We start from the raw sequence: 23,123 nt of genomic DNA on the forward strand, positions 1-23,123 counted from the left end.
TATTCCCAAGAATCTGCTGATATTGAGTGGAATCCATGCGACCCTCAACTTTAACAAGATTCCCAGTACCGGCACTGGCCACACAGCCCCACAGCATGATGGAAACCAAACTCCATTCTACTGTGGGAAGCAAGTGTTTTTCTTGGAACGCTGTGTTCTTTTGCCGCCATGCATAACGTCCCTTGTTATGGCAAAATAACGTGCGTTTAATGTGCGTTTGCATACCTCAAGAGACTCTGTTTGTGGCGTGTGTGCACAAAAGGCTTCTTCCGCATCCCTCTCCCATACAGCTTCTCCTTGTGCAAAGTGCACTGAATTGTTGAACGATGCACAGTGACACCATCTGCAGCAAGATGATGTTGTAGGTCTTTGGAGGTGGTCTGTGGGCTGTTTTTGACCGTTCTCACCATCCTTCGCCTTCACCTCTTCGATGTTTTACTTGGCCTGCCACTTCTGGCCTTAACAAGAACTGTGCCTGTGGTCTTCCATTTCCTCACTATGTTCCTCACAGTGGACACTGACAGCTTAAATCTCTGCGATAGCTTTTTGTAGCCTTCCTCTAAACCATAATGTTAAACAATCTCTGTTTTCAGGTCATTTGAGAGTTGTTTTGAGGCCCCCATGTTGCCACTCTTCAGAGGAGAGTCAAACATTTTCATACGACTATGTTCTACCTGATGTATTTCTATCTGCAATGTTCAGAACATTAGGCAGAGGGAGGATGGGGTTTCTGCTGTTTCTGGCCAGAGGCCAGTCCATCCTTTGCAGAGAGAGTAAAGTTATTATAGAGCTTCATTATGTTCTGGATGAAACCCTAGATAGATGCCCCACCCCCCTCTCTTTCTCTCTATGTCACATGACTTGGGGTTTTCTATGGTGCGGTATTGTTTTTTTATCCTCTCCTCTTAAAGGAGCTGCTACACACACACAGAACAGCCCCTTGATCTGCAGAACAAAGGTTCCATCAGAACCACCCTGCCAGAACTGACCCACCGACCAGGGCTCTTCGTCCACCACTCCCATGTATGTACCACTCCCATGTATGACCACTCCCATGTATGTACCACTCCCATGTATCACCACTCCCATGTATCACCACTCCCATGTATGTACCACTCCCATGTATGTACCACTCCCATGTATCACCACTCCCATGTATGTACCACTCCCATGTATGTACCACTCCCATGTATCACCACTCCCATGTATCACCACTCCCACCACTCCCATGTATCACCACTGCCATGTATCACCACTCCCATGTATCACCACTCCCATGTATGACCACTCCCATGTATGTACCACTCCCATGTATGTACCACTCCCATGTATGTACCACTCCCATGTATCACCACTCCCATGTATCACCACTCCCATGTATGTACCACTCCCATGTATCACCACTCCCATGTATCACCACTCCCTGACCACCCCATGTACCACTCCCATGTATGTACCACTCCCATGTATCACCACTCCCATGTATGTACCACTCCCATGTATCACCACTCCCATGTATCCCACCACTCCCCATGTATGTACCACTCCCATGTATCACCACTCCCATGTATGACCACTCCCATGTATGTACCACTCCCATGTATCACCACTCCCATGTATCCCACTCCCATGTATCACCACTCCCATGTATCACCACTCCCATGTATCACCACTCCCATGTATGACCACTCCCATGTATGACCACTCCCATGTATGTACCACTCCCATGTATCACCACTCCCATGTATGACCACTCCCATGTATCACCATGTATGTACCACTCATGTACCACTCCCATGTATGTACCACTCCCATGTATGACCACTCCCATGTATCACCACTCCCCCATGTATCACCACTCCCATGTATCACCACTCCCATGTATCACCACTCCCATGTATGACCACTCCCATGTATGTACCACTCCCATGTATCACCACTCCCATGTATCACCACTCCCATGTATCACCACTCCCATGTATCACCACTCCCATGTATCACCACTCCCATGTATGTACCACTCCCATGTATGTACCACTCCCATGTATGACCACTCCCATGTATGTACCACTCCCATGTATGTACCACTCCCATGTATCACCACTCCCATGTATCACCACTCCCATGTATGTACCACTCCCATGTATCACCACTCCCATGTATCACCACTCCCATGTATCACCACTCCCATGTATCACCACTCCCATGTATCACCACTCCCATGTATCACCACTCCCATGTATGACCACTCCCATGTATGTACCACTCCCATGTATGACCACTCCCATGTATCACCACTCCCATGTATGACCACTCCCATGTATCACCACTCCCATGTATCACCACTCCCATGTATGACCACTCCCATGTATCACCACTCCCATGTATCACCACTCCCATGTATGTACCACTCCCATGTATCACCACTCCCATGTATCACCACTCCCATGTATGTACCACTCCCATGTATGTACCACTCCCATGTTTGACCACTCCCATGTATATCCCATGTATCACCACTCCCATGTATCACCACTCCCATGTATGACCACTCCCATGTATCACCACTCCCATGTATGTCCCATGTATCACCACTCCCATGTATCACCACTCCCATGTATGTACCACTCCCATGTATGTACCACTCCCATGTTTGACCACTCCCATGTATCACCACTCCCATGTATCACCACTCCCATGTATCACCACTCCCATGTATGTACCACTCCCATGTATCACCACTCCCATGTATCACCACTCCCATGTATGACCACTCCCATGTATCACCACTCCCATGTATGTACCACTCCCATGTATCACCACTCCCATGTATCACCACTCCCATGTATCACCACTCCCATGTATCACCACTCCCATGTATCACCACTCCCATGTATGACCACTCCCATGTATGTACCACTCCCATGTATCACCACTCCCATGTATGTACCACTCCCATGTATCACCACTCCCATGTATCACCACTCCCATGTATGACCATCCCATGTATGACCACTCCCATGTCCCATGTATCACCACTCCCATGTATCACCACTCCCATGTATGTCCCATGTATCACCACTCCCATGTATCACCACTCCCATGTATCACCACTCCCATGTATCACCACTCCCATGTATCAACACTCCCATGTATCACCACTCCCATGTATGTATGTACCACTCCCATGTATCACCATGTATCTCCCATGTATCACCACTCCCATGTATGACCATCATGTATGTACCACTCCCATGTATCACCACTCCCATGTATCACCACTCCCATGTATCACCACTCCCATGTATCACCACTCCCATGTATCAACACTCCCATGTATCACCACTCCCATGTATGACCACTCCCATGTATCACCACTCCCATGTATCACCACTCCCATGTATCACCACTCCCATGTATCACCACTCCCATGTATGACCACTCCCATGTATGTACCACTCCCATGTATCACCACTCCCATGTATCACCACTCCCATGTATCACCACTCCCATGTATGACCACTCCCATGTATGACCACTCCCATGTATGTACCACTCCCATGTATCACCACTCCCATGTATGTACCACTCCCATGTATCACCACTCCCATGTATCACCACTCCCATGTATCACCACTCCCATGTATGTACCACTCCCATGTATCACCACTCCCATGTATCACCACTCCCATGTATCACCACTCCCATGTATCACCACTCCCATGTATCACCACTCCCATGTATCACCACTCCCATGTATCACCACTCCCATGTATGACCACTCCCACTCCCATGTATCACCACTCCCATGTATCACCACTCCCATGTATGACCACTCCCATGTATGTACCACTCCCATGTATCACCACTCCCATGTATCACCACTCCCATGTATCACCACTCCCATGTATGACCACTCCCATGTATCACCACTCCCATGTATGACCACTCCCATGTATGTACCACTCCCATGTATCACCACTCCCATGTATGACCACTCCCATGTATGTACCACTCCCATGTATCACCACTCCCCAGCATGTATCTCCAAGGGCAGTGGAGGAACAGTGGTCCATTTCCATCAAGTTTAGCCCCTCTGCACTCCGCAGTACATCTTCATTATGTGGCGTCTCATTACCACACTTCCTGTTTAGCCCTGATGGCTGATGGGTATTTCGGGTGGGTGGGCGAGGGGGCTAAGTGCGGTCTTGTTTGCCCCCCAGCCAGCCCATCGCAGTCTGAGGCGGAGCCCCCGGGAAGGGGGATGACTGGCTGGTACTTCATTGCAGCTCTAATCATTCCCCGTCCCTCTGTCCTGTTCCACGTATTCCATGTACCTCCTCTGGATGTATACTTGCCAGAGCCCAGGTGATACATTTATTCCCTCAATCCTCCGGAACGCAGCGGGCCAGCCGGGGGTGACACGTTGGAGACGAGAGGCCCAGCAGGGATCACAGGCTCACTCACAAGAGGGTATTTACGAGTTCAGCCGACATGTGGCTTGTTCGTTCGGCTTGCATAACTCTGACTCTCTTTCTCCTCCCCCTCCTCCCTCTACGCGTCCTGCCTACCCACACCCACTCCCTCTTTCCACCCCCTCCGCCCTTTTCCCAACCTTTCCCTCTCTCTTTCCCACTTTCATCTCCATCCCCCCCCTCCTCCTTCTCCGACCTCTCCCTCTGCTCCACCCACCTCCCTTCAGGTCATCCCAGACTGGAAAGAGCAGGAGTGGGACACGGAGACACCCGAGTCGTACGCCGGGATCTTCCACTTCCGCTTCTGGCGCTTCGGGGAGTGGGTGGATGTGGTGATCGACGACCGGCTCCCCACGGTGGACAACCAGCTGGTCTACTGCCACTCGGATGACAGCAACGAGTTCTGGAGCGCACTGGTGGAGAAGGCCTATGCCAAGTTAGTCAATGAACCAATCAATCAATGGCTTTATTGTCCAAATTGGGAAATGTGTAGTACAGTCTGGTTGGAAAATGTTTTAAACGTTCAATCCATCCATCCATCAAGCAATCAATCAATTTGTTGTCCCAATTGGACAATGTGTAATACAACATTAAAATGTAATGAACACCTAGGGGCAGGGATGAAGAGATACAGTACTGAGGCAGCCCTAGTAGCCCTTGGGAATATCATCTAGAATAGGATAAAATGCTACTGTATGTTTTACTCTCACAGTATTTGAGGAATGCAGAAAAAATCTTTACTCACTCAGGTAAATAAATATTTCCAATTGGTAGCGCTTTACTTAATGCCTGTAGGTATAATGCTTTATAACATCTCATAAGCCTTTAATGTCTTAGAATTAGGCTTATTATTGTCTGTCACTATTTTAACTGATTCAAGATACTGTATCTACTAGCCACTGTCTTTATGATTTGAGATGTGGAGTCACATCTTGAGATATGGAGTCAAACAAGAGGTTCAGTTGTCATTCTGTTGTCAACTGTGCACTGTAGATAGAGAGATATTTGACTACAGATGAACTCATACATGTATTCCTGCTCCTCTTCCTCGACCCTGCAGAGTGTACGGCTGCTACGAGGCCCTGGATGGCGGGAACACGGCGGATGCCCTGGTGGACTTCACAGGGGGCGTGTCGGAGCCCATGGACCTGCTGGAGGGCCAGATGGCCGCCGACGAGGTGGCCCGCAACCAGCTGTTTGAGAGGGTGCTGAAGGTCCACAACCGGGATGGCCTCATCAGCTGCTCTATCCGGGTGAGCCACTCAGGGGGAAGAGCTGTACTAGGCAGCCATTTTGGATCAGGGCAGCCAGGGGGTCAGTTAGGAGATCTAGGTCATGTTCAATAGAAAACATGAGAAGAAATGCTTTGAAAACAGGGAGGTACTGCCTGTACTTCCTGTTTTCCATTGCAAAATGTTTTTTTCTGCCTTGTGCTAGTTGGAACACCAAAAAATTGCAACATAAATCTCAAATTACAGCGTTTGGCAATTTCCATGATAATGTGCCATCCCGTCTATTTTGAAAGTTACGGTTACTTGGCTCATGCAAAGTCTACATTTGCAAGAGGAAAATGTCATCCTTTGTGATTATCATCTATCAATGTAATCATACAAGGCTTTCTCTCTGCTGATGAGACTTGAATTTGTATGAGTGCATATACACTTTCAGAATGCAAATACCGTCCTCTTCTCTATCCATCCATCTACCTGTCATCCTCAATCTGCTTGTTGTTTATCTGTCCATCCGTCAGTCCGTCTATTCATCTGTTCATCAATACATCTGCTGTTGTCCATCTGTACGAGTTCCACTCTCCCCCAGGCAGCCACTGACTGCGTCCCATATGGCACCCTACTCCCTACAAAGTGCACTACTTTTGACCAGAACCCTATGGGCCCTTGTTGAAAGTATTACTCTGTAAAGGTAATAAGTTGCACATTTGGAACACAGGCACTGAGTCCCCCCCTCTGATTGTCTGCGCTCGTCCACTTCTGCACTAGAACTCATTTACAGTCCAACATTGTGTGATTCCGAATCAAGTACACTAGCTCAACTGGCAGCGATAGGCGTTTTATATGCATGAGTTTTCATTAGGCTCTATTACGGAACAATAACAAGCGAATGGACACGGACACGAAATCTACACTAGCTCAACTGGCAGCAATAGGCGTTTTATATTCATGAGTTTTCATTAGGCTCTATTACGGAACAATAACAAGCGAATGGACACGGACACGAAATCAAGTACACTAGCTCAACTGGCAGCGATAGGCGTTTTATATGCATGAGTTTTCGTTAGGCTCTATTACGGAACAATAACAAGCGAATGGACAACTGGACACGTTTTATAAATATACGGAACAATAATATAATGGCTCAAAACAAACGAGTCGTTTTATATGCATGAGTTTTCATTAGGCTCTATTACGGAACAATAACAAGCGAATGGACACGGACACAAATATATATAATGGCTAAACAAACGAGTCAGCGAGACGAACGGCCCTGCGCCGAAAACCGTAGTCCTTCATTCCTCGGACATGACCCATGACTTGGTGGTTGTTGTTTGGTTATGGTTGTAACGTCCTGGCAACATTATAAAAATGCTTGACTACGCACAGGCTTGTTGTTGTGAGGAGGTCTGATTTAGGAATGCAACAAAGGCATCTTAAAAGCCACACTCGTGCATCTCTCCCCAGACTCCTAATTGCTTTTTATCTTCCCCTCCCCCCCTTCGCTGTTTTGTGTAAGGTTTGAAAAATGATGTGTGTGGTAGCAAATGCTCAAACACGTCTTCCACAGAGCCTATGGGCCGAGGCAGAATAAGGTAGTGGCCTATTTTATTTTAAATGATGTCCAGGCCGAATTCTAAATATTCTTGCCACCTCTCTTTCTTGATTATTGACCTGCTGAACATTCCCCATTTATCTAATCATACATCATTTCTATCAGTAAGAACATGTATTTTGATTGATTTAATCGATGACAATCGTTAGTTGTTTTTTCTCATTAGGGGGTTAATCATAACATTTGCTACCTTACCTAAAACTCTGTGGTATTTGATATGGTATTTACACACATTCACACAGTGATATGAAATGGCACTTCTTTACATTAAACAAGATAATATCTTTGAGAAATTTAAAAAGTCATTCATTCTTTTGAATGCTAAAAGTATCATATAAAATATATGCATTTTGTTTACTCCGCTTTTGGTCAATATGACATGGCTAAAATCTAAAATGAAAATATTTTTTGTCAATTTAGTATAGTAGACTAGTAACCGAAAGGTTGCAAGATCGAATCACTGAGCTGACAAGGTAAAAATCTGTTGTTCTGCCCCTGAACAAGGCAGTTAACCCACTGTTCCTAGACCATCATTGAAAATAAGAATTTGTTCTTAACTGACTTGCCTAGTTAAATAGAATAGGTTGCCTAGTTAAATAGAATTGCCTTTCATTTTTACCATTGGAGACAGACATTTCACTTCCACCACTTTCGGTTGAATTGTGAACAACTGGTATGTCCTAGAAACGTACAATGTGTAATATGATAGCTAAGACAGTATGTTTGTATATTATTATTAATATTATTCATCTACCTCAAATATTGTTTTCATACTATAAGCAACAGCCTCTGAAGTCCAGACAAATGCTTTCCCGTTGGGCCAGGTGTGAATGTTCTGGTAGCCAACATACTCAACCAATTTGAATACAATGGGAAGCCCATACACAGTTGATGGCCCATCAGCACCCAATTAAGTATGCTTAAGTTGAGAGCCTATGAGGTCTATGAGAAGGGTTTGTGCATGCAGGAAGAGTCATGGATGGTTTTTTATGTAGGATCCCCTGGGTCATATTTAGTAGGCACCAAATGGAAGAAAATGGACTGAAAAGGGGAGGGACTAAATGATCTCATCCGACAAGGATGTCGATTAAGGCCCCCAGAGGGGTTGGGTTAAACGTGGAAGACACGTTTCAGTTGAATGCATTCATTTGTACAATTGACTAGGTATTCCCCTTGATCAATAAAAAACACTTGTTTTTGTTTTCCGTTGCAAAACATTTTGTTACGTTGTGCACTAATGAAAACGACCCTGGTTTCCCTCATTACCTTCCTGTCTTCTTTATCCTTTTTTCCCCTTCTGTCTCCTTAGTAGTTGCTCCCTTGCTGTCGTTGCATCACACTTTGTTTGTGAAACGGGCTCATTACATCTGGGCTTTGTGCTCAATGATACTTTGATGATCAAGTAGCAAGGGACCAGCCGTCTAGGCCGCAAGCTCAATTCAAACAAACCAATTCTCAGTTCAACTTGACTGGGCCTTGTTCAATAGGCATCATACAAAAAAAATGTCTGAATGCACATTTTCATTTTGTCGCATGTCGCACGCCCTAATGAACACAACCCTTGTCACAACTCAAGCACTTTGAGCTACAGTCTGTGTATGACATGTGCTGCACAAATAAATATTTCTAAATGAATTAAATGATTTAATTGTCTCATAGGCGACCACAGTGGAGGACATGGAGGCACGGCTAGACTGTGGCCTGGTCAAGGGCCACGCATACGCAGTTACGGACGTGAAGAAGGTGCGTCTGGGCCAGGGCCTGCTGGCATTCTTCAAGTCAGAGAAGCTCAATATGATCCGCATGAGGAACCCCTGGGGAGAGAAGGAGTGGAGCGGGCCCTGGAGCGACAGGTAAATACACAACACTGCCTCCTCAGGCCTGGAAGTGGTACTACACAACCATAGTATTAGATTTAGAATTCTCATTCTAATTCGATGTACACAACACTGCTTAATGAAAGCTTCTCCTATTCAGAGTGCCTTTACTGCCTCGAAACGAGTAGACCGTGTAGGAGTAATGAGGTGTCGTCCATCTTCTGAAATGGAGGGGGGGGTGATAAATGCCATAAATTAACTGTTGTACATGTATACGTGTGAATGTGTGTTTTTGTTTTATTTATTTATTTTAAGAAAATGTGGAGGGAAAATTAAGGGTAGGCTCTACATTTGTTTTTACATTTCAGTAATAATGCAGAAGAAGGAGACACAAAAAGTGAAAGCCATTACAATGTCATTCCGATCTCTGCAGGGGTGCTGTTAGTACAGTAACTATTATATTGTGGAGTGAATTCCATTAACTCAACTGTTTGGAACTGAGTTAATCCGATGTGTACGAGTCGTATTGTTACATAACAATTACATTAAATTATAAATTAAATGATAAATTACATAACATTACATTGTACATAAACTTGGTTGAATGGTAAAAAAAAATAATAATAATAATACAGTTATTATTTTTGAAGTTTAAAGTTTAAACAAAAATATAGAACCCAAAAAATATCTAACATAATAAATCAAATCACACGCTCAACAGTTAATTTATGGCATTTATCATGTAATAGGATGGGGAGAAGACTAAGGGCTTCTCTCTTCCTCCTCCTGTTGTGTCCTATTGTTTATCGCTAGGTTGTATGACATAGCAGAGATTGTAGGGCTCGCTCATGAAGGCAGCTGAATTATTGAGTAGGTAAAGGAGAGAGATGTTAGTTCTTAAAGGGGAAGTGACTGAGTGGTGTTATTAAAGGAGTCGTCTAGAGAGATGTTAGTTCTTAAAGGGGAAGTGACTGAGTGGTGTTATTAAAGGAGTCGCCGAGAGATGTTAGTTCTTAAAGGGGAAGTGACTGAGTGGTGTTATTAAAGGCGTCGTCGAGAGAGATGTTAGTTCTTAAAGGGGAAGTGTCTGAGTGGTGTTATTAAAGGAGTCGTCTAGAGAGATGTTAGTTCTTAAAGGGGAAGTGACTGAGTGGTGTTATTAAAGGAGTCGTCGAGAGATGTTAGTTCTTAAAGGGGAAGTGACTGAGTGGTGTTATTAAAGGAGTCGTCGAGAGATGTTAGTTCTTAAAGGGGAAGTGACTGAGTGGTGTTATTAAAGGAGTCGTCTAGAGAGATGTTAGTTCTTAAAGGGGAAGTGACTGAGTGGTGTTATTAAAGGAGTCGTCGAGAGAGATGTTAGTTCTTAAAGGGGAAGTGACTGAGTGGTGTTATTAAAGGAGTCGTCTAGAGAGATGTTAGTTCTTAAAGGGGAAGTGACTGAGTGGTGTTATTAAAGGAGTCGTCTAGAGAGATGTTAGTTCTTAAAGGGGAAGTGACTGAGTGGTGTTATTAAAGGAGTCATCTAGAGAGATGTTAGTTCTTAAAGGGGAAGTGACTGAGTGGTGTTATTAAAGGAGTCATCTAGAGAGATGTTAGTTCTTAAAGGGGAAGTGACTGAGTGGTGTTATTAAAGGAGTCGTCGAGAGATGTTAGTTCTTAAAGGGGAAGTGACTGAGTGGTGTTATTAAAGGAGTCATCTCCTTTCATTCATATAGTCATAGGAATGCATATATAATATATTGGAGAAATGTAATTTTATTGTTTAATGTGGAAGTTTGTCCCACAGAAGTTGTGGAACTTGCAGTAATTTCATAGAAACAGAAGAGAGGTTTATTTTCATATGCACGTAGGCACACACACAATTGCTATGTATTACCGATACCTACAATTCTTACTTCCTGGGGTAAGTCTTCCTGTTTTCATCCTTGACTGCTCCTGAGAAAATTGCTGTCCGTTGTCATGTGGTGCTGAACTTCGGGAATCTCCAATCCAAAGGGTTTTCAGTGGTGTGTTTGCTCTGTAATTTCCTTTGTGTCATACTGTCGAACATGAGGTCATTTCATGTCTGTGCCCCCAGCTCAGAGGAGTGGAAGAAGGTGAGCAAGAGTGAGAGAGAGAAGCTGGGCGTCACCGTGCAGGATGACGGAGAATTCTGGTGAGAGGGACCACCATACACACACACCCACCCCATTAAAACATTAGGGGCCATTTACCCACACACAGATTAAGCCTAGGCCTGGACTAAAAAGCTCCGGACTATGCTTAATCTGTATCCGGGAAACCAGCCCTAGTTAATTCATCTGAATTTTATTAACTGATTGAGCGGCACTTTCCTAAATATACCTTCCCTCCCTCTTGCCCCCCCTCCCTTCCACCCTAGGATGACGTTTGATGACTTCTGCCAGTACTTCACAGACCTGATCCTGTGCCGCCTCATCAACACCTCTTATCTGAGCATCCACAAAACATGGGAGGAGGAAGTGATGAGGGGCTCCTGGGTCCCCCGCCAAGACCCTCTGAGGAACCGCTCTGGGGGATGCATCAACCACAAGGCCACCTTCCTCCAGAACCCACAGGTGGGGTGCATGAGGGTGGAAGTGGGTGGATGGTGGGAGGCTGGGTAGGAGTGTTTTTGTACTGTGTAAGTTTATTTGTGTTTTTCTGTTGGTGTCTTTGCATATTCTGTATTTGATTTGAGGAGATTGTTCTAATTAGTGTGTTTATGTCTCTGCAGTATGTGTTTGATGTGAATAAGGTAGAGGATGAGGTGTTAATCGCCCTGCAGCAGAAGGAGAGAAGAGCCACCACCAAAGAGGGCAAAGGAGATAACCTGGCCATAGGCTTCGACATTCACCGGGTATGTGAGCACACACACACACACACACACACACACACACACACACACACACACACACACACACACAGACACACACACACACGCAGATGTTAACACACACCCAGATGAAGACACACAGAGAACAGACTCACCAGGAAGATGAACACACCCAGATGGACACACAGTTTAAGAGACACATACGCAGATGTTAACACACACCCAGATGGACACACCCAGATGGACACACCCAGATGGACACACCCAGATGGACACACAGGAAGATGAACACACCCAGATGGACACACCCAGATGGACCCAGATGAACACACCCAGATGGACACACCCAGATGGACACAAGATGGACACACAGGAAGATGGACACACAGGAAGATGGACACACAGGAAGATGGACACACCCAGATGGACACACCCAGATGGACACACCCAGATGGACACACCCAGATGGACACACAGGAAGATGGACACACCCAGATGGACACACCCAGATGGACACACCCAGGAAGATGGACACACCCAGGAAGATGGACACACCCAGATGGACACAGGAAGATGAACACACCCAGATGGACACACCCAGATGGACACACCCAGATGGACACACCCAGATGGACACACCCAGATGGACACCCAGATGGACACACCCAGATGGACACACCCAGATGGACACACCCAGGAAGATGGACACACCCAGGAAGATGGACACACCCAGATGGACACACCCAGATGGACACACCCAGGAAGATGGACACACCCAGATGGACACACCCAGATGGATACACCCAGATGGACACACCCAGATGGACACACCCAGATGGACACACAGGAAGATGGACACACCCAGATGGACACACACCCAGATGGACACACCCAGATGGACACACCCAGATGGACACACCCAGATGGACACACCCAGATGGACACACCCAGATGGACACACCCAGATGGACACACAGGACCCAGATGGACACACCCAGATGGACACACCCAGATGGACACACCCAGATGGACACACCCAGATGGACACACCCAGATGGATACACCCAGATGGACACACCCAGATGGGATGGACACACCCAGATGGATACCAGGAAGATGAACACACCCAGATACACAGGAAGATGGACACACCCAGATGGACACACCCAGATGGACACACCCAGATGGACACACCCAGATGGATACACAGGAAGATGAACACACCCAGATGGACACACAGGAAGATGGACACACCCAGATGGACACACCCAGATGGACACACCCAGATGGACACACCCAGATGGACACACAGGAAGATGAACACACCCAGATGGACACACAGGAAGATGGACACACCCAGATGGACACACCCAGATGAGCACACCCAGATGAGCACACCCAGATGGACACACCCAGATGGACACACTGTCGCTCCACATGAATTTTTCCTTTTGCCTCTTCATGCTTTACTTCATGGTATTGCCCTCTCTTTACCTCCTTGCTACTCATAACATAAAAGATAAGACGTAAGGATCCTGGTTCAGTCCCTGCATGTGCCATCTTTCCACCTCCTACATCTGTCTCCCTGCTTCTGCCTCTATCCTTGCTCTGCCTGATGATGCCTTGAACGTCTCCCTTTAAAATGTGACCCTGATGTCATGTCCCCACCCGTCCTCTAGGTGGAGCTGAACAGAAAGTACCGCATGCACACGGCCCAGCAGAAGGTGGCGGGCTCCATCTACATCAACTCGCGCTGCGTCTTCCTCAGGAAGGAGCTCAAGGAGGGTCGCTACGTCATCATCCCCACGACTTTTGACCCCGGGCAGCAGGGCGACTTCCTGTTGCGGGTTTTCACCGACGTGCCTTCAGACTGCAAGTAAACCAGCCGGCCGACATACAGACCCACCCCCCTTCCGTTTAACCTCCTTACCTTTACAAGGGGATAGTTCACTGGGATCATAGAATTGAATAGAACAGTATTGTTTTGTACTTCTATGATAGGGATTGCCTAATTTGAATCAGTTCAAATTGATCAAATAACAAACCTCCATTTTATAGAAACCCATCAAATTCAACTGGTGTGTATGCTAAAGGGATATTTCATCTTGGTATTTTACAACACTTGGGGTTCAGGTAGTTTTCATGCACACCAGTTGAATTGTATGGGTTTCTATAAAAGGATTTTAGCTTGTTGATAAAGTTGAATTGATTCTCTAAGTGGACCCAGAACCCTTTTCACGTAATTTGTCATCCACTGCCATTACTCTCACCAAAATGAATGACTTTTCTTTCCCTACCCAACAGAGAGTTGAACCTAGATGAGCCCCCACAGACGTGTTGGACGGGCATGTGTGGTTACCCCCAGCTGGTCACCCAGGTCCACGTTTGAGTGCTGAGGGACTCCAGGGCCAGGACTCTAATGGAGGTAAGCTAGTAAGGCTGCAGTAGGAAATAGTAGGCCTACAGTAAAGTAAGCTGCAGTATGCACTCAGCTTTGGGAGCTGACTTGCATAGACCATTTTCACACGAGCTATACTAGGATGGCCCGGTTGTATCTCCACCATTGTTACTGGACCATGCTGGAAAGGATGGGGGATATTTTGGAGGGGAAAAGTTCTGGTCGACACAATAAACTCTTCTGCCGATGAGTAACTTGAGTTTAAGTGTGTACTGTACATTTTGTGCGAGTGTGTATGTGTTTTTCCGTGCCCCAGCATGTGTTGCAAGGTGAACTCTTCTGGTCATACACAGAGCTGCACTGTCTCATTCCCAACAAGAAGAGGCACCCGGCCAAAACACAAGGAGGTACATCAGCATCACCTAGTGGCTAGCGGCTTAGCTACAGCTAGACATATTGCACAGTTAATAGTCCAATAGGCTTTGGCTCAGCCCAGAAACAGCCCCTAGCCCCTAAACCCCTTCAAACTCATCTCTGGACCTCAAAGCCAGTTCCACTACATTTTTACATTGTTCCCCTCTAATCAGGGAATGATTTAGACCTGGGACACCAGGTGTGTTCAATTAATTATCAGGTAGAACAGAAAACCAGCAGGCTCTGGACTTCGTAGGGCAAGAGTTGAATACCCATGTCCTAACCCTTAACCCCTAGCTTCATGTAGATCGAAGAGGATTGGATAGATATAACAAAGGGCTATGTCTAGGAATACCTTTTTCCATATGGCTGGAACCCTCCCTTTCAGATTTATAGTCTTCTATAGTTCCCCATATCCTCTACCTACCTAGTAGCACAAGCAACTGAAGCCCTTCTCCACCCACCTGTCTGCTTGCTGGTTGGTCTGATGGCCAGATAAGGATCGGATTCATTTAGACCTCGAGTTGGTTTTGGCGTGTATAGTTGAGCACACACACGTTTACACTTCCCATGCCGATACAGAGAGACAGCTGTCCCTCATCCTTCCTTCCCTCCCAGCCTCGGACCCGTACGTCATCATCACCTGTGAGGGAGAGAGAGTGCGCTCGCCGGTGCACAAGGACACGCGGAGCCCCAACTTCGATGTCAAAGGCCTGTTCTACCGCAAGAAGCCCAAGGAAGGCATCCACATTGAGGTAAGCACAGACAGAGAGGGGGAACTCTTTGTGTTGTATCTGTCCGTCTGTGTTCATACAGTATGTATCCCTCTATCTCTTGAATGTTTTACTCTTAACTTTTTGAAAATCACTTTTCCTATGCTTCCCCTCTCTCCCGCTTTGTCTCTTTCTTCTCTGCTCTCCTTGGACCATACCATAATAGATCTACAATAAGAACGTAATTGTGGATACCTTCCTGGGTCAGGTGACCCTGTCCAGTGACCCAAACGACCGGCAGGAGCAGCACACACTCCACCTGCGCGACAAGGGCAATCGCCAAGACAACGACCTCCCGGGCACGGTCACCGTGCGCCTCATCACCTGCATCACACTCATCAACATATGACGTCACAACCACCGCCGTCGCCGCTCTGGCCATGAGATGTCGAAGGAGCTTGACCTTTGTCATCTTGACGACCTTTCGCCCCCCCTAAACCCGAGCATGTCAGTTAAACGGTTAACCCCCCCCACCCCTGCTCCACCCAACCCAACACATACACACAGCTTTCTTTCTGACTCTTTCTCTCACTCTCACTGTTACACACATACACACAGCTTTCTTTCTGACTCTCACTCTCACTGTTACACACATACACACAGCTTTCTTTCTGACTCTGACTCTCACTGTTACACACAAACACACAGGCCATGTCTGAGTTCCAAATAGTAGGCTGATTGGGTATGCGAAAATATAAAGTTTTATAGTATGTGAAATATTGAACATTTTGTTTGCTTTAAATGCCAGGATGTCATACTCATTTAATCTTTCCATCTAGTAGAATTCACTGCACACTATTGAGGAAGAGAAGTGGCTTTTCAGACCCACGTAGGTGTGACAACAGCCGATAAACCGCTGATAATCATCTACCAAAATGAAAGAATGGTGGGAAACAAAGCAATTGTGCGTTAGATGTCACATTCTCAGTGAGGGTGAGCCTGGGATGTTGTTTTTTAAGCTTACTGCCTACATATACTAAACAGTACATTCTAAATAGTATGAAATATGACTAGTACACAGTATGTATATCGTTTTAGTAAGTAGTAGGCAAGACTACTCTCTCTACATGCCTTCAACTCTCACACACACACACACACACACACTTTTAACATGCTCCTGCACCCCTCATGCATCTGCCAGCGTCTCTAAGGGCTATACATCGCCTTAAGGCTGAGTGGGTCCCTTTAGGAGCCTGTGACCAGCCATATGTCGGGTGGGAGGGGGGTCATTGTATTGGGTGGTACACTGGGTGTAGCCTTGCCTCCTCCCCCCTCCATCACATCTTTCCCCTCCCATCCCCTCAGAATACCCTTCCCTTCTACAGGTTGCCATGGACAAAATAGAGTTTAGCACGGCAAAAAGATTCTGCCTGCATTGCACACGCCCCATTCCCCGTTTACACACAAATGTTTTATTTAATTTACCTCTATTTAACATCACACTCTTAGCTTAGCAACCGGCGCTTTTGATATGCTCCAGTGGAGTGCCATGTTCAAGTGCTTAACGGGACCAAAGACGGACCAGGCCCTCCCTCCCTCTCTCTTTTGCCGGCGGCAGTTGCCACCGTGCCACGTCAGTCGGTCATCTCTATGGCAACGCCACTGCCTGACGCTTCCTAAGTCATGGGACTCCTGTCAATTGACCTGAATCGTGTGAACTGAGAGACACAGCAGCTGTTGTCCCTGTGTGTGTGTGTGTGTGTGTGTGTGTGTGTGCATTCGTACGTGTTATGCCTGCGCCTTTGAACATCATGCACCTCGCCTGGCTCTGACAGGCTCACGGACACGGCTGGATGGATGAGCGGAAGAAGAGAGGGAAGAGGCAGGAAATCCATCAGCCGACTCCTGCCAAAAACAGCCTTGTTCCTGGCTCTGACTCTGTTGTGACTCGCTATTCCCGACCGGAACACAGTTTGGATTAGCATCATTTTAAACTATTTGAAATGGTAGTGTGAAAAGAGGGTTTTTGTCTGGCCAAGACAGAGACTATCACATCATTCAGAAGCATCACTGTTACAGTCCCCAAAACCGTTAGCATCTCTTCTCACGAAGATGATGTTGCGCTTTCTCTTTTGACCTGCTTTCCGCAGGCTATTTCTATTACTACTACTATTCTCTGACAGTGGCAAGCGTCGGAGAAAGAAGATATACAAGGAGATTCAAGCCCCAAACGGTATATTGTCTATTATCTTTTCAAAAGTGCAATATGATTGCAGAGACTTTTCTAGAGCAGGATCTGACGTGGGATCCCACGTACGTTAAGAATCATTCCAGAGACATTGTTGTTTTGAATGTAACGCGGAGAGCTTTCGACCGACCGATCTCTCTCTTTCTCTTTCTCGAACCATCAATCCCTTTGACTTGTTTATGTGCTTGTTTCAACGCCTTTTCTTTTTTTGCATTACTCGAACAACAACGGCATTTATTGCATTTTATTTATTTATTGCATTATCACAGTTTATATATTTATTAATGCATTTATTGAATTAATGTGTCTCGCATAGATCATTTTTAATGATATGTACATGGCCTTGTATTGTTCTTCCATTGTTACTATTTTATATTTTCTTTCCATGTTCAGTGTGGGAAACAAATGGTCGTGTTTAAGAATCAGCATGTTTACACTATTGCACCTCATATCAATGTCATATCAAGATGTTTAAAAGGGTCACTTTTTAAGGTACTGATCAGTGACATCCACCATTCATAACAATATGTTTACTATTTACTGTCATTCGTTGCTTCAAATGACGAAAATGCCATTCAAGTGTGACACATGTATTTCCTTCTATGGTGTTCAGCTGCAGACTAAGACATAGACTAAACTGGTTGCTAAAAAAACTCTGAAAGGGATAGTTATTGCTAAATCTATTTTTGTGTCGAATTACTCCTACTTTGAGTTGTGTCTGAAGGCCCATAGCGACAGAATCTGCCAGTAGCATAATTAGAATCGTCCAAATTCATTCATAAAAAGCGGTGCCGATATTGGCAGAGCTGCTTTGCAAGCCGAAACTTCAAACTGTCTTGTTATAAGGCAATATGTTATACAAGTAACATATCGTAACAAAAAATAGAAACAAAAATTGGACAAACAATTTAGTAAACTGAAATAAAATCATTCAGAAAAACATTTTTAAACTACATGACCAACAGTATGTGGATACCCGCTCGTTGAACCTTCCAAATCATGGACATTAATATGGAGTTGGTGCCCCTTTGCTGCTATAACAGCCTCCACTCTTCTGGGAAGGCTTCCCACTAGATGTTGGAACTTTGCTGGGGGGACTTGCTTCCATTCAGCCACAAGAGCATTAGTGAGGTCGGGCACTGATGTCGGGCGATCAGGCCTGGCTCGCAGTCGGTGTTTCAATTCAATGTGGTTGAGGTCAGGGTTCTGTGCCACTCAAGTTTTTCCACACCGATCTCGACAAACCCTTTCTATATGGACCTCGCTTTGTGCACACGGGCGTTGTCATGCTGGAACAGGAAAGGGGGTTCCTCAAACTGTTGCCACAAAATTGTAAGCACAGAATCGTCTAGAATGTCATTGCATGACATAAGTTTACAGTTGGCACTATGCATCCGGTCAGGTAGCGTTCTACTGGCATCCGTCAAACCTGTAGCTAACGGAAGAAATCCGAGCGCGAATGTGAACCAGGCGTGAACAATGGCTGCATCGGTTGTTTTGAGTACATTGCTAGAAGGGACAAAAGAAAATGTTTTGGCGTGTCAGAAGATGGCAGCAACCAACCACCTGATCCCAAATGTAAAACCTGGCGCTGCCAGAGTAAACAGGTGGATTGCTTTGCAAATGGATACAGCAACCCAGAAAGTTAAGGAGATTCTGAAAGAGGCATGACAAAATGACCGTGTGTAAACGGATGGAGCAAGAAAGAAATGACTACTTAATTTATGGGTATATCAGCCTGTTTCTATCATCCCTCCTCCAACAAGGCACAGCATGCGTTGCTCCAACCTCCATCGGATTTAGCATCCATACACAGGAGAGGTAATTGACTGCAAGTGACATACCAGAAAATATAAAAATATGTGCCAAAATGGCCGGGAGGAAAAGACCATTGTACTGCAGTGTACTGTTGGTTCAGGTTCTGCAGTAGATTAGCTTTGTTTGCCACTCTTGTGGACATACAATAACTAGTTAAACATTGTGGCCATTGTCAAGCCTTTCTCCTTCCAATATGCTTTTTGTGTGTCTTTGTCAAACACGCCTGCTGGTTGAGATCTCATTGCGTTAACATTGCACGTTCTTGTCATTTGCCAGAAGCATCACTTACTCAAGGTGCGATTGGTTTACCCTTGGTGAGCGGAGTGTCAATTCGGTGATCAGATTTTTTTCTGGCTCTGTGTATATTTTTCTGATAGCAAATGTTTGAAGGACACAAAACGCATAAGAATGTTCAGAACTTTGGCCAGTTTTATATCAAACCAATAACACCAATGCATGAAGCAAATTACTTCAAATCAGCTTGCACAGTTTGATTTTCAAAGATCTTATATTTTTTATTCAAAGTGTTGTAAACAGTGTTAGTACTTTCATATATTGAAGGCTTCTGTTGCATACTTGCATGTATTTGACAGATTCTGAACATTTGAAGTCAGCATCCCAAACAGTATGTATATGAATAGTGGCAGCAGCCAAAGCGTTTGTCCACTACTGCAGGACTCCTATTGTGACAAATGTAGATGTATGGCGACGCACAAGGAAGTAGCACAAGGTCCCTCGTGGGCCGCGAACCCCAGTCGCCTGATCGTGACCCCCCGATCCCAATAAGGATATCCCCACTGGAAGAGATTGTTAGGCACCTTTCAAGGATAGGATCGTTACACTCTTCATCATTACCCCCTCCGTTTACAGGACTCACCTTCGAAAGCCACGATCACTATCCCACTTCTGACGTCCAGTGTGATAAATGTGGAAGTTGTGCTAAGTCTGTAGTGGGCTGTGAACACCAGTTGCCTAGCCTAAAGATGAACACCCTATCCACAATTACAATAGGGCTATCCCAGTTGGGAGGGATTGTACTGTGCTTATCAAGTCCAGGGTCATTACAATATATTCTTTGCAATTCAGACGCAAGAGCATATAATAGTTGAGAGACATTTTAAAGCAAGAATACTTGTCAGATACTTATCCAGTTAAATTTGAAAGCAAAAAAAATTGTTAGAGATGGACAACATAAAAAATGTGAGGAATAACGAAAATAATTGATTGCAGAGAGTGTTTGTATTGTGTTTACGATTTATTTGGATGATGTGTTTTATTAAAGCCTGTGTAATGGCCAAACAGTACTTTCTATGTTTCAGTTGAACACAGACATCACCATGGTGCAATGATTTACCTATGTTAGCTCATTTAGCCTCGGAGCTACCTGGAGTTTGTTAGCCTGCGTACCGCTGCATGTGAACTTTAAAGGACATTGGTCATGAAACGTCATACATGTTTATGCTAGGTGTTACGTCATCTTTACAATAGCATTATGTAGATTATATGACATTGCTCACTCAAATTTGCCAAGTCTTTGAGACACCTTCTGTGGTGGCCATGTTTTCAAAAATGGAGTTTGATACGTTCGACGAAGGAGCTTGTGATTCTCTTGTACTTTTCTGCGGATGTTTATTAACTCGAGGCTGGAATATACTGCATGGTGACACTTATAGAAGATACTAAGGTCTTTATAACGAGTAGCCTATCTTATCAATATTTTATACTCTTGTTAATTTTATATATCCAATTAACCTTGTGTTCTCTACGCTTAACACTGATATGTTTACTGATGGCTAGATATCAGAAGGCTGTATCTTATGTACTGTATGCTTATCTGAGTGTTCTTACGTTGTCTTTTTTGTTACCGTGCATGTTTGTTTGATTTCATTATCGGTTACACTGTGGTTATTTTATAGTTATGATCTGGAAATCATTTATTTTACTTTTGTATTTTATGTCAACTTGTGGCATGACTTTCAAATAAAACATTAAACCTGATTTTATTTTCAATTGTATCTGTCAGAAATGGCTGCCAATGTGTGGTCCAGGGTTGGGGTCAATTCAGGAAGTAAATTGAATCTAACTGTGATGTAATCACGTCTGCCTCATTATACGGTTAGTAGTTGTCGTTTAAAAAAACAAGACCCTCAGTCTTCACATGGCATTATCAACTGGCACATAGTCCCCAAACCCACCCTATTCATTATCAACTGGCACATAGTCCCCAAACCCACCCTATTCATTATCAACTGGCACATAGTCCCCAAACCCACCCTATTCATTATCAACTGGCACATAGTCCCCAAACCCACCCTATTCATTATCAACTGGCACATAGTCCCCAAACCCACCCTATTCATTATCAACTGGCACATAGTCCCCAAACCCACCCTATTCATTATCAACTGGCACATAGTCCCCAAACCCACCCTATTCATTATCAACTGGCACATAGTCCCCAAACCCACCCTATTCATTATCAACTGGCACATAGTCCCCAAACCCACCCTATTCATTATCAACTGGCACATAGTCCCCAAACCCACCCTATTCATTATCAACTGGCACATAGTCCCCAAACCCACCCTATTCATTATCAACTGGCACATAGTCCCCAAACCCACCCTATTCATTATCAACTGGCACATAGTCCCCAAACCCACCCTATTCATTATCAACTGGCACATAGTCCCCAAACCCACCCTATTCATTATCAACTGGCACATAGTCCCCAAACCCACCCTATTCATTATCAACTGGCACATAGTCCCCAAACCCACCCTATTCATTATCAACTGGCACATAGTCCCCAAACCCACCCTATTCATTATCAACTGGCACATAGTCCCCAAACCCACCCTCTTCATTATCAACTGGCACATAGTCCCCAAACCCACCCTCTTCATTATCAACTGGCACATAGTCCCCAAACCCACCCTCTTCATTATCAACTGGCACATAGTCCCCAAACCCACCCTCTTCATTATCAACTGGCACATAGTCCCCAAACCCACCCTCTTCATTATCAACTATCCCCAAACCCACCCTCTTCATTATCAACACATAGTCCCCAAACCCACCCTCTTCATTATCAACTGGCACATAGTCCCCAAACCCACCCTATTCATTATCAACTGGCACATAGTCCCCAAACCCACCCTCTTCATTATCAACTGGCACATAGTCCCCAAACCCACCCTATTCATTATCAACTGGCACATAGTCCCCAAACCCACCCTATTCATTATCAACTGGCACATAGTCCCCAAACCCACCCTATTCATTATCAACTGGCACATAGTCCCCAAACCCACCCTATTCATTATCAACTGGCACATAGTCCCCAAACCCACCCTATTCATTATCAACTGGCACATAGTCCCCAAACCCACCCTATTCATTATCAACTGGCACATAGTCCCCAAACCCACCCTATTCATTATCAACTGGCACATAGTCCCCAAACCCACCCTATTCATTATCAAAAGTCCCCAAACCCACCCTATTCATTATCAACTGGCGCATAGTCCCCAAACCCACCCTATTCATTATCAACTGGCGCA

General features: G+C 45.2%; 1 protein-coding gene and 1 pseudogene across 1 annotated transcript in view; both read left to right on the top strand.

Annotated features, from left to right (window-relative positions):
• LOC135548893 (calpain-5-like) overlaps positions 1 to 21,558 on the top strand; it is a 67,792-nt gene extending 46,234 nt beyond the window's left edge. The window contains 11 exon segments of the mRNA XM_064978962.1: positions 4,703 to 4,911; positions 5,536 to 5,728; positions 8,979 to 9,172; positions 11,214 to 11,291; positions 11,517 to 11,712; positions 11,871 to 11,993; positions 13,649 to 13,845; positions 14,274 to 14,353; positions 14,356 to 14,394; positions 15,400 to 15,536; positions 15,721 to 21,558. Of these exon segments, the coding sequence (XP_064835034.1) occupies positions 4,703 to 4,911; positions 5,536 to 5,728; positions 8,979 to 9,172; positions 11,214 to 11,291; positions 11,517 to 11,712; positions 11,871 to 11,993; positions 13,649 to 13,845; positions 14,274 to 14,353; positions 14,356 to 14,394; positions 15,400 to 15,536; positions 15,721 to 15,903 (1,629 nt within the window). The 3' untranslated portion in view covers positions 15,904 to 21,558.
• Positions 21,559 to 21,585: 27 nt separating this feature from the next.
• LOC135547892 (unconventional myosin-VIIa-like) overlaps positions 21,586 to 23,123 on the top strand; it is a 56,645-nt pseudogene continuing 55,107 nt past the window's right edge.

The sequence above is a fragment of the Oncorhynchus masou genome, chromosome 11, assembly GCF_036934945.1.
Source record: "Oncorhynchus masou masou isolate Uvic2021 chromosome 11, UVic_Omas_1.1, whole genome shotgun sequence".
Taxonomy (NCBI): domain Eukaryota; kingdom Metazoa; phylum Chordata; class Actinopteri; order Salmoniformes; family Salmonidae; genus Oncorhynchus; species Oncorhynchus masou.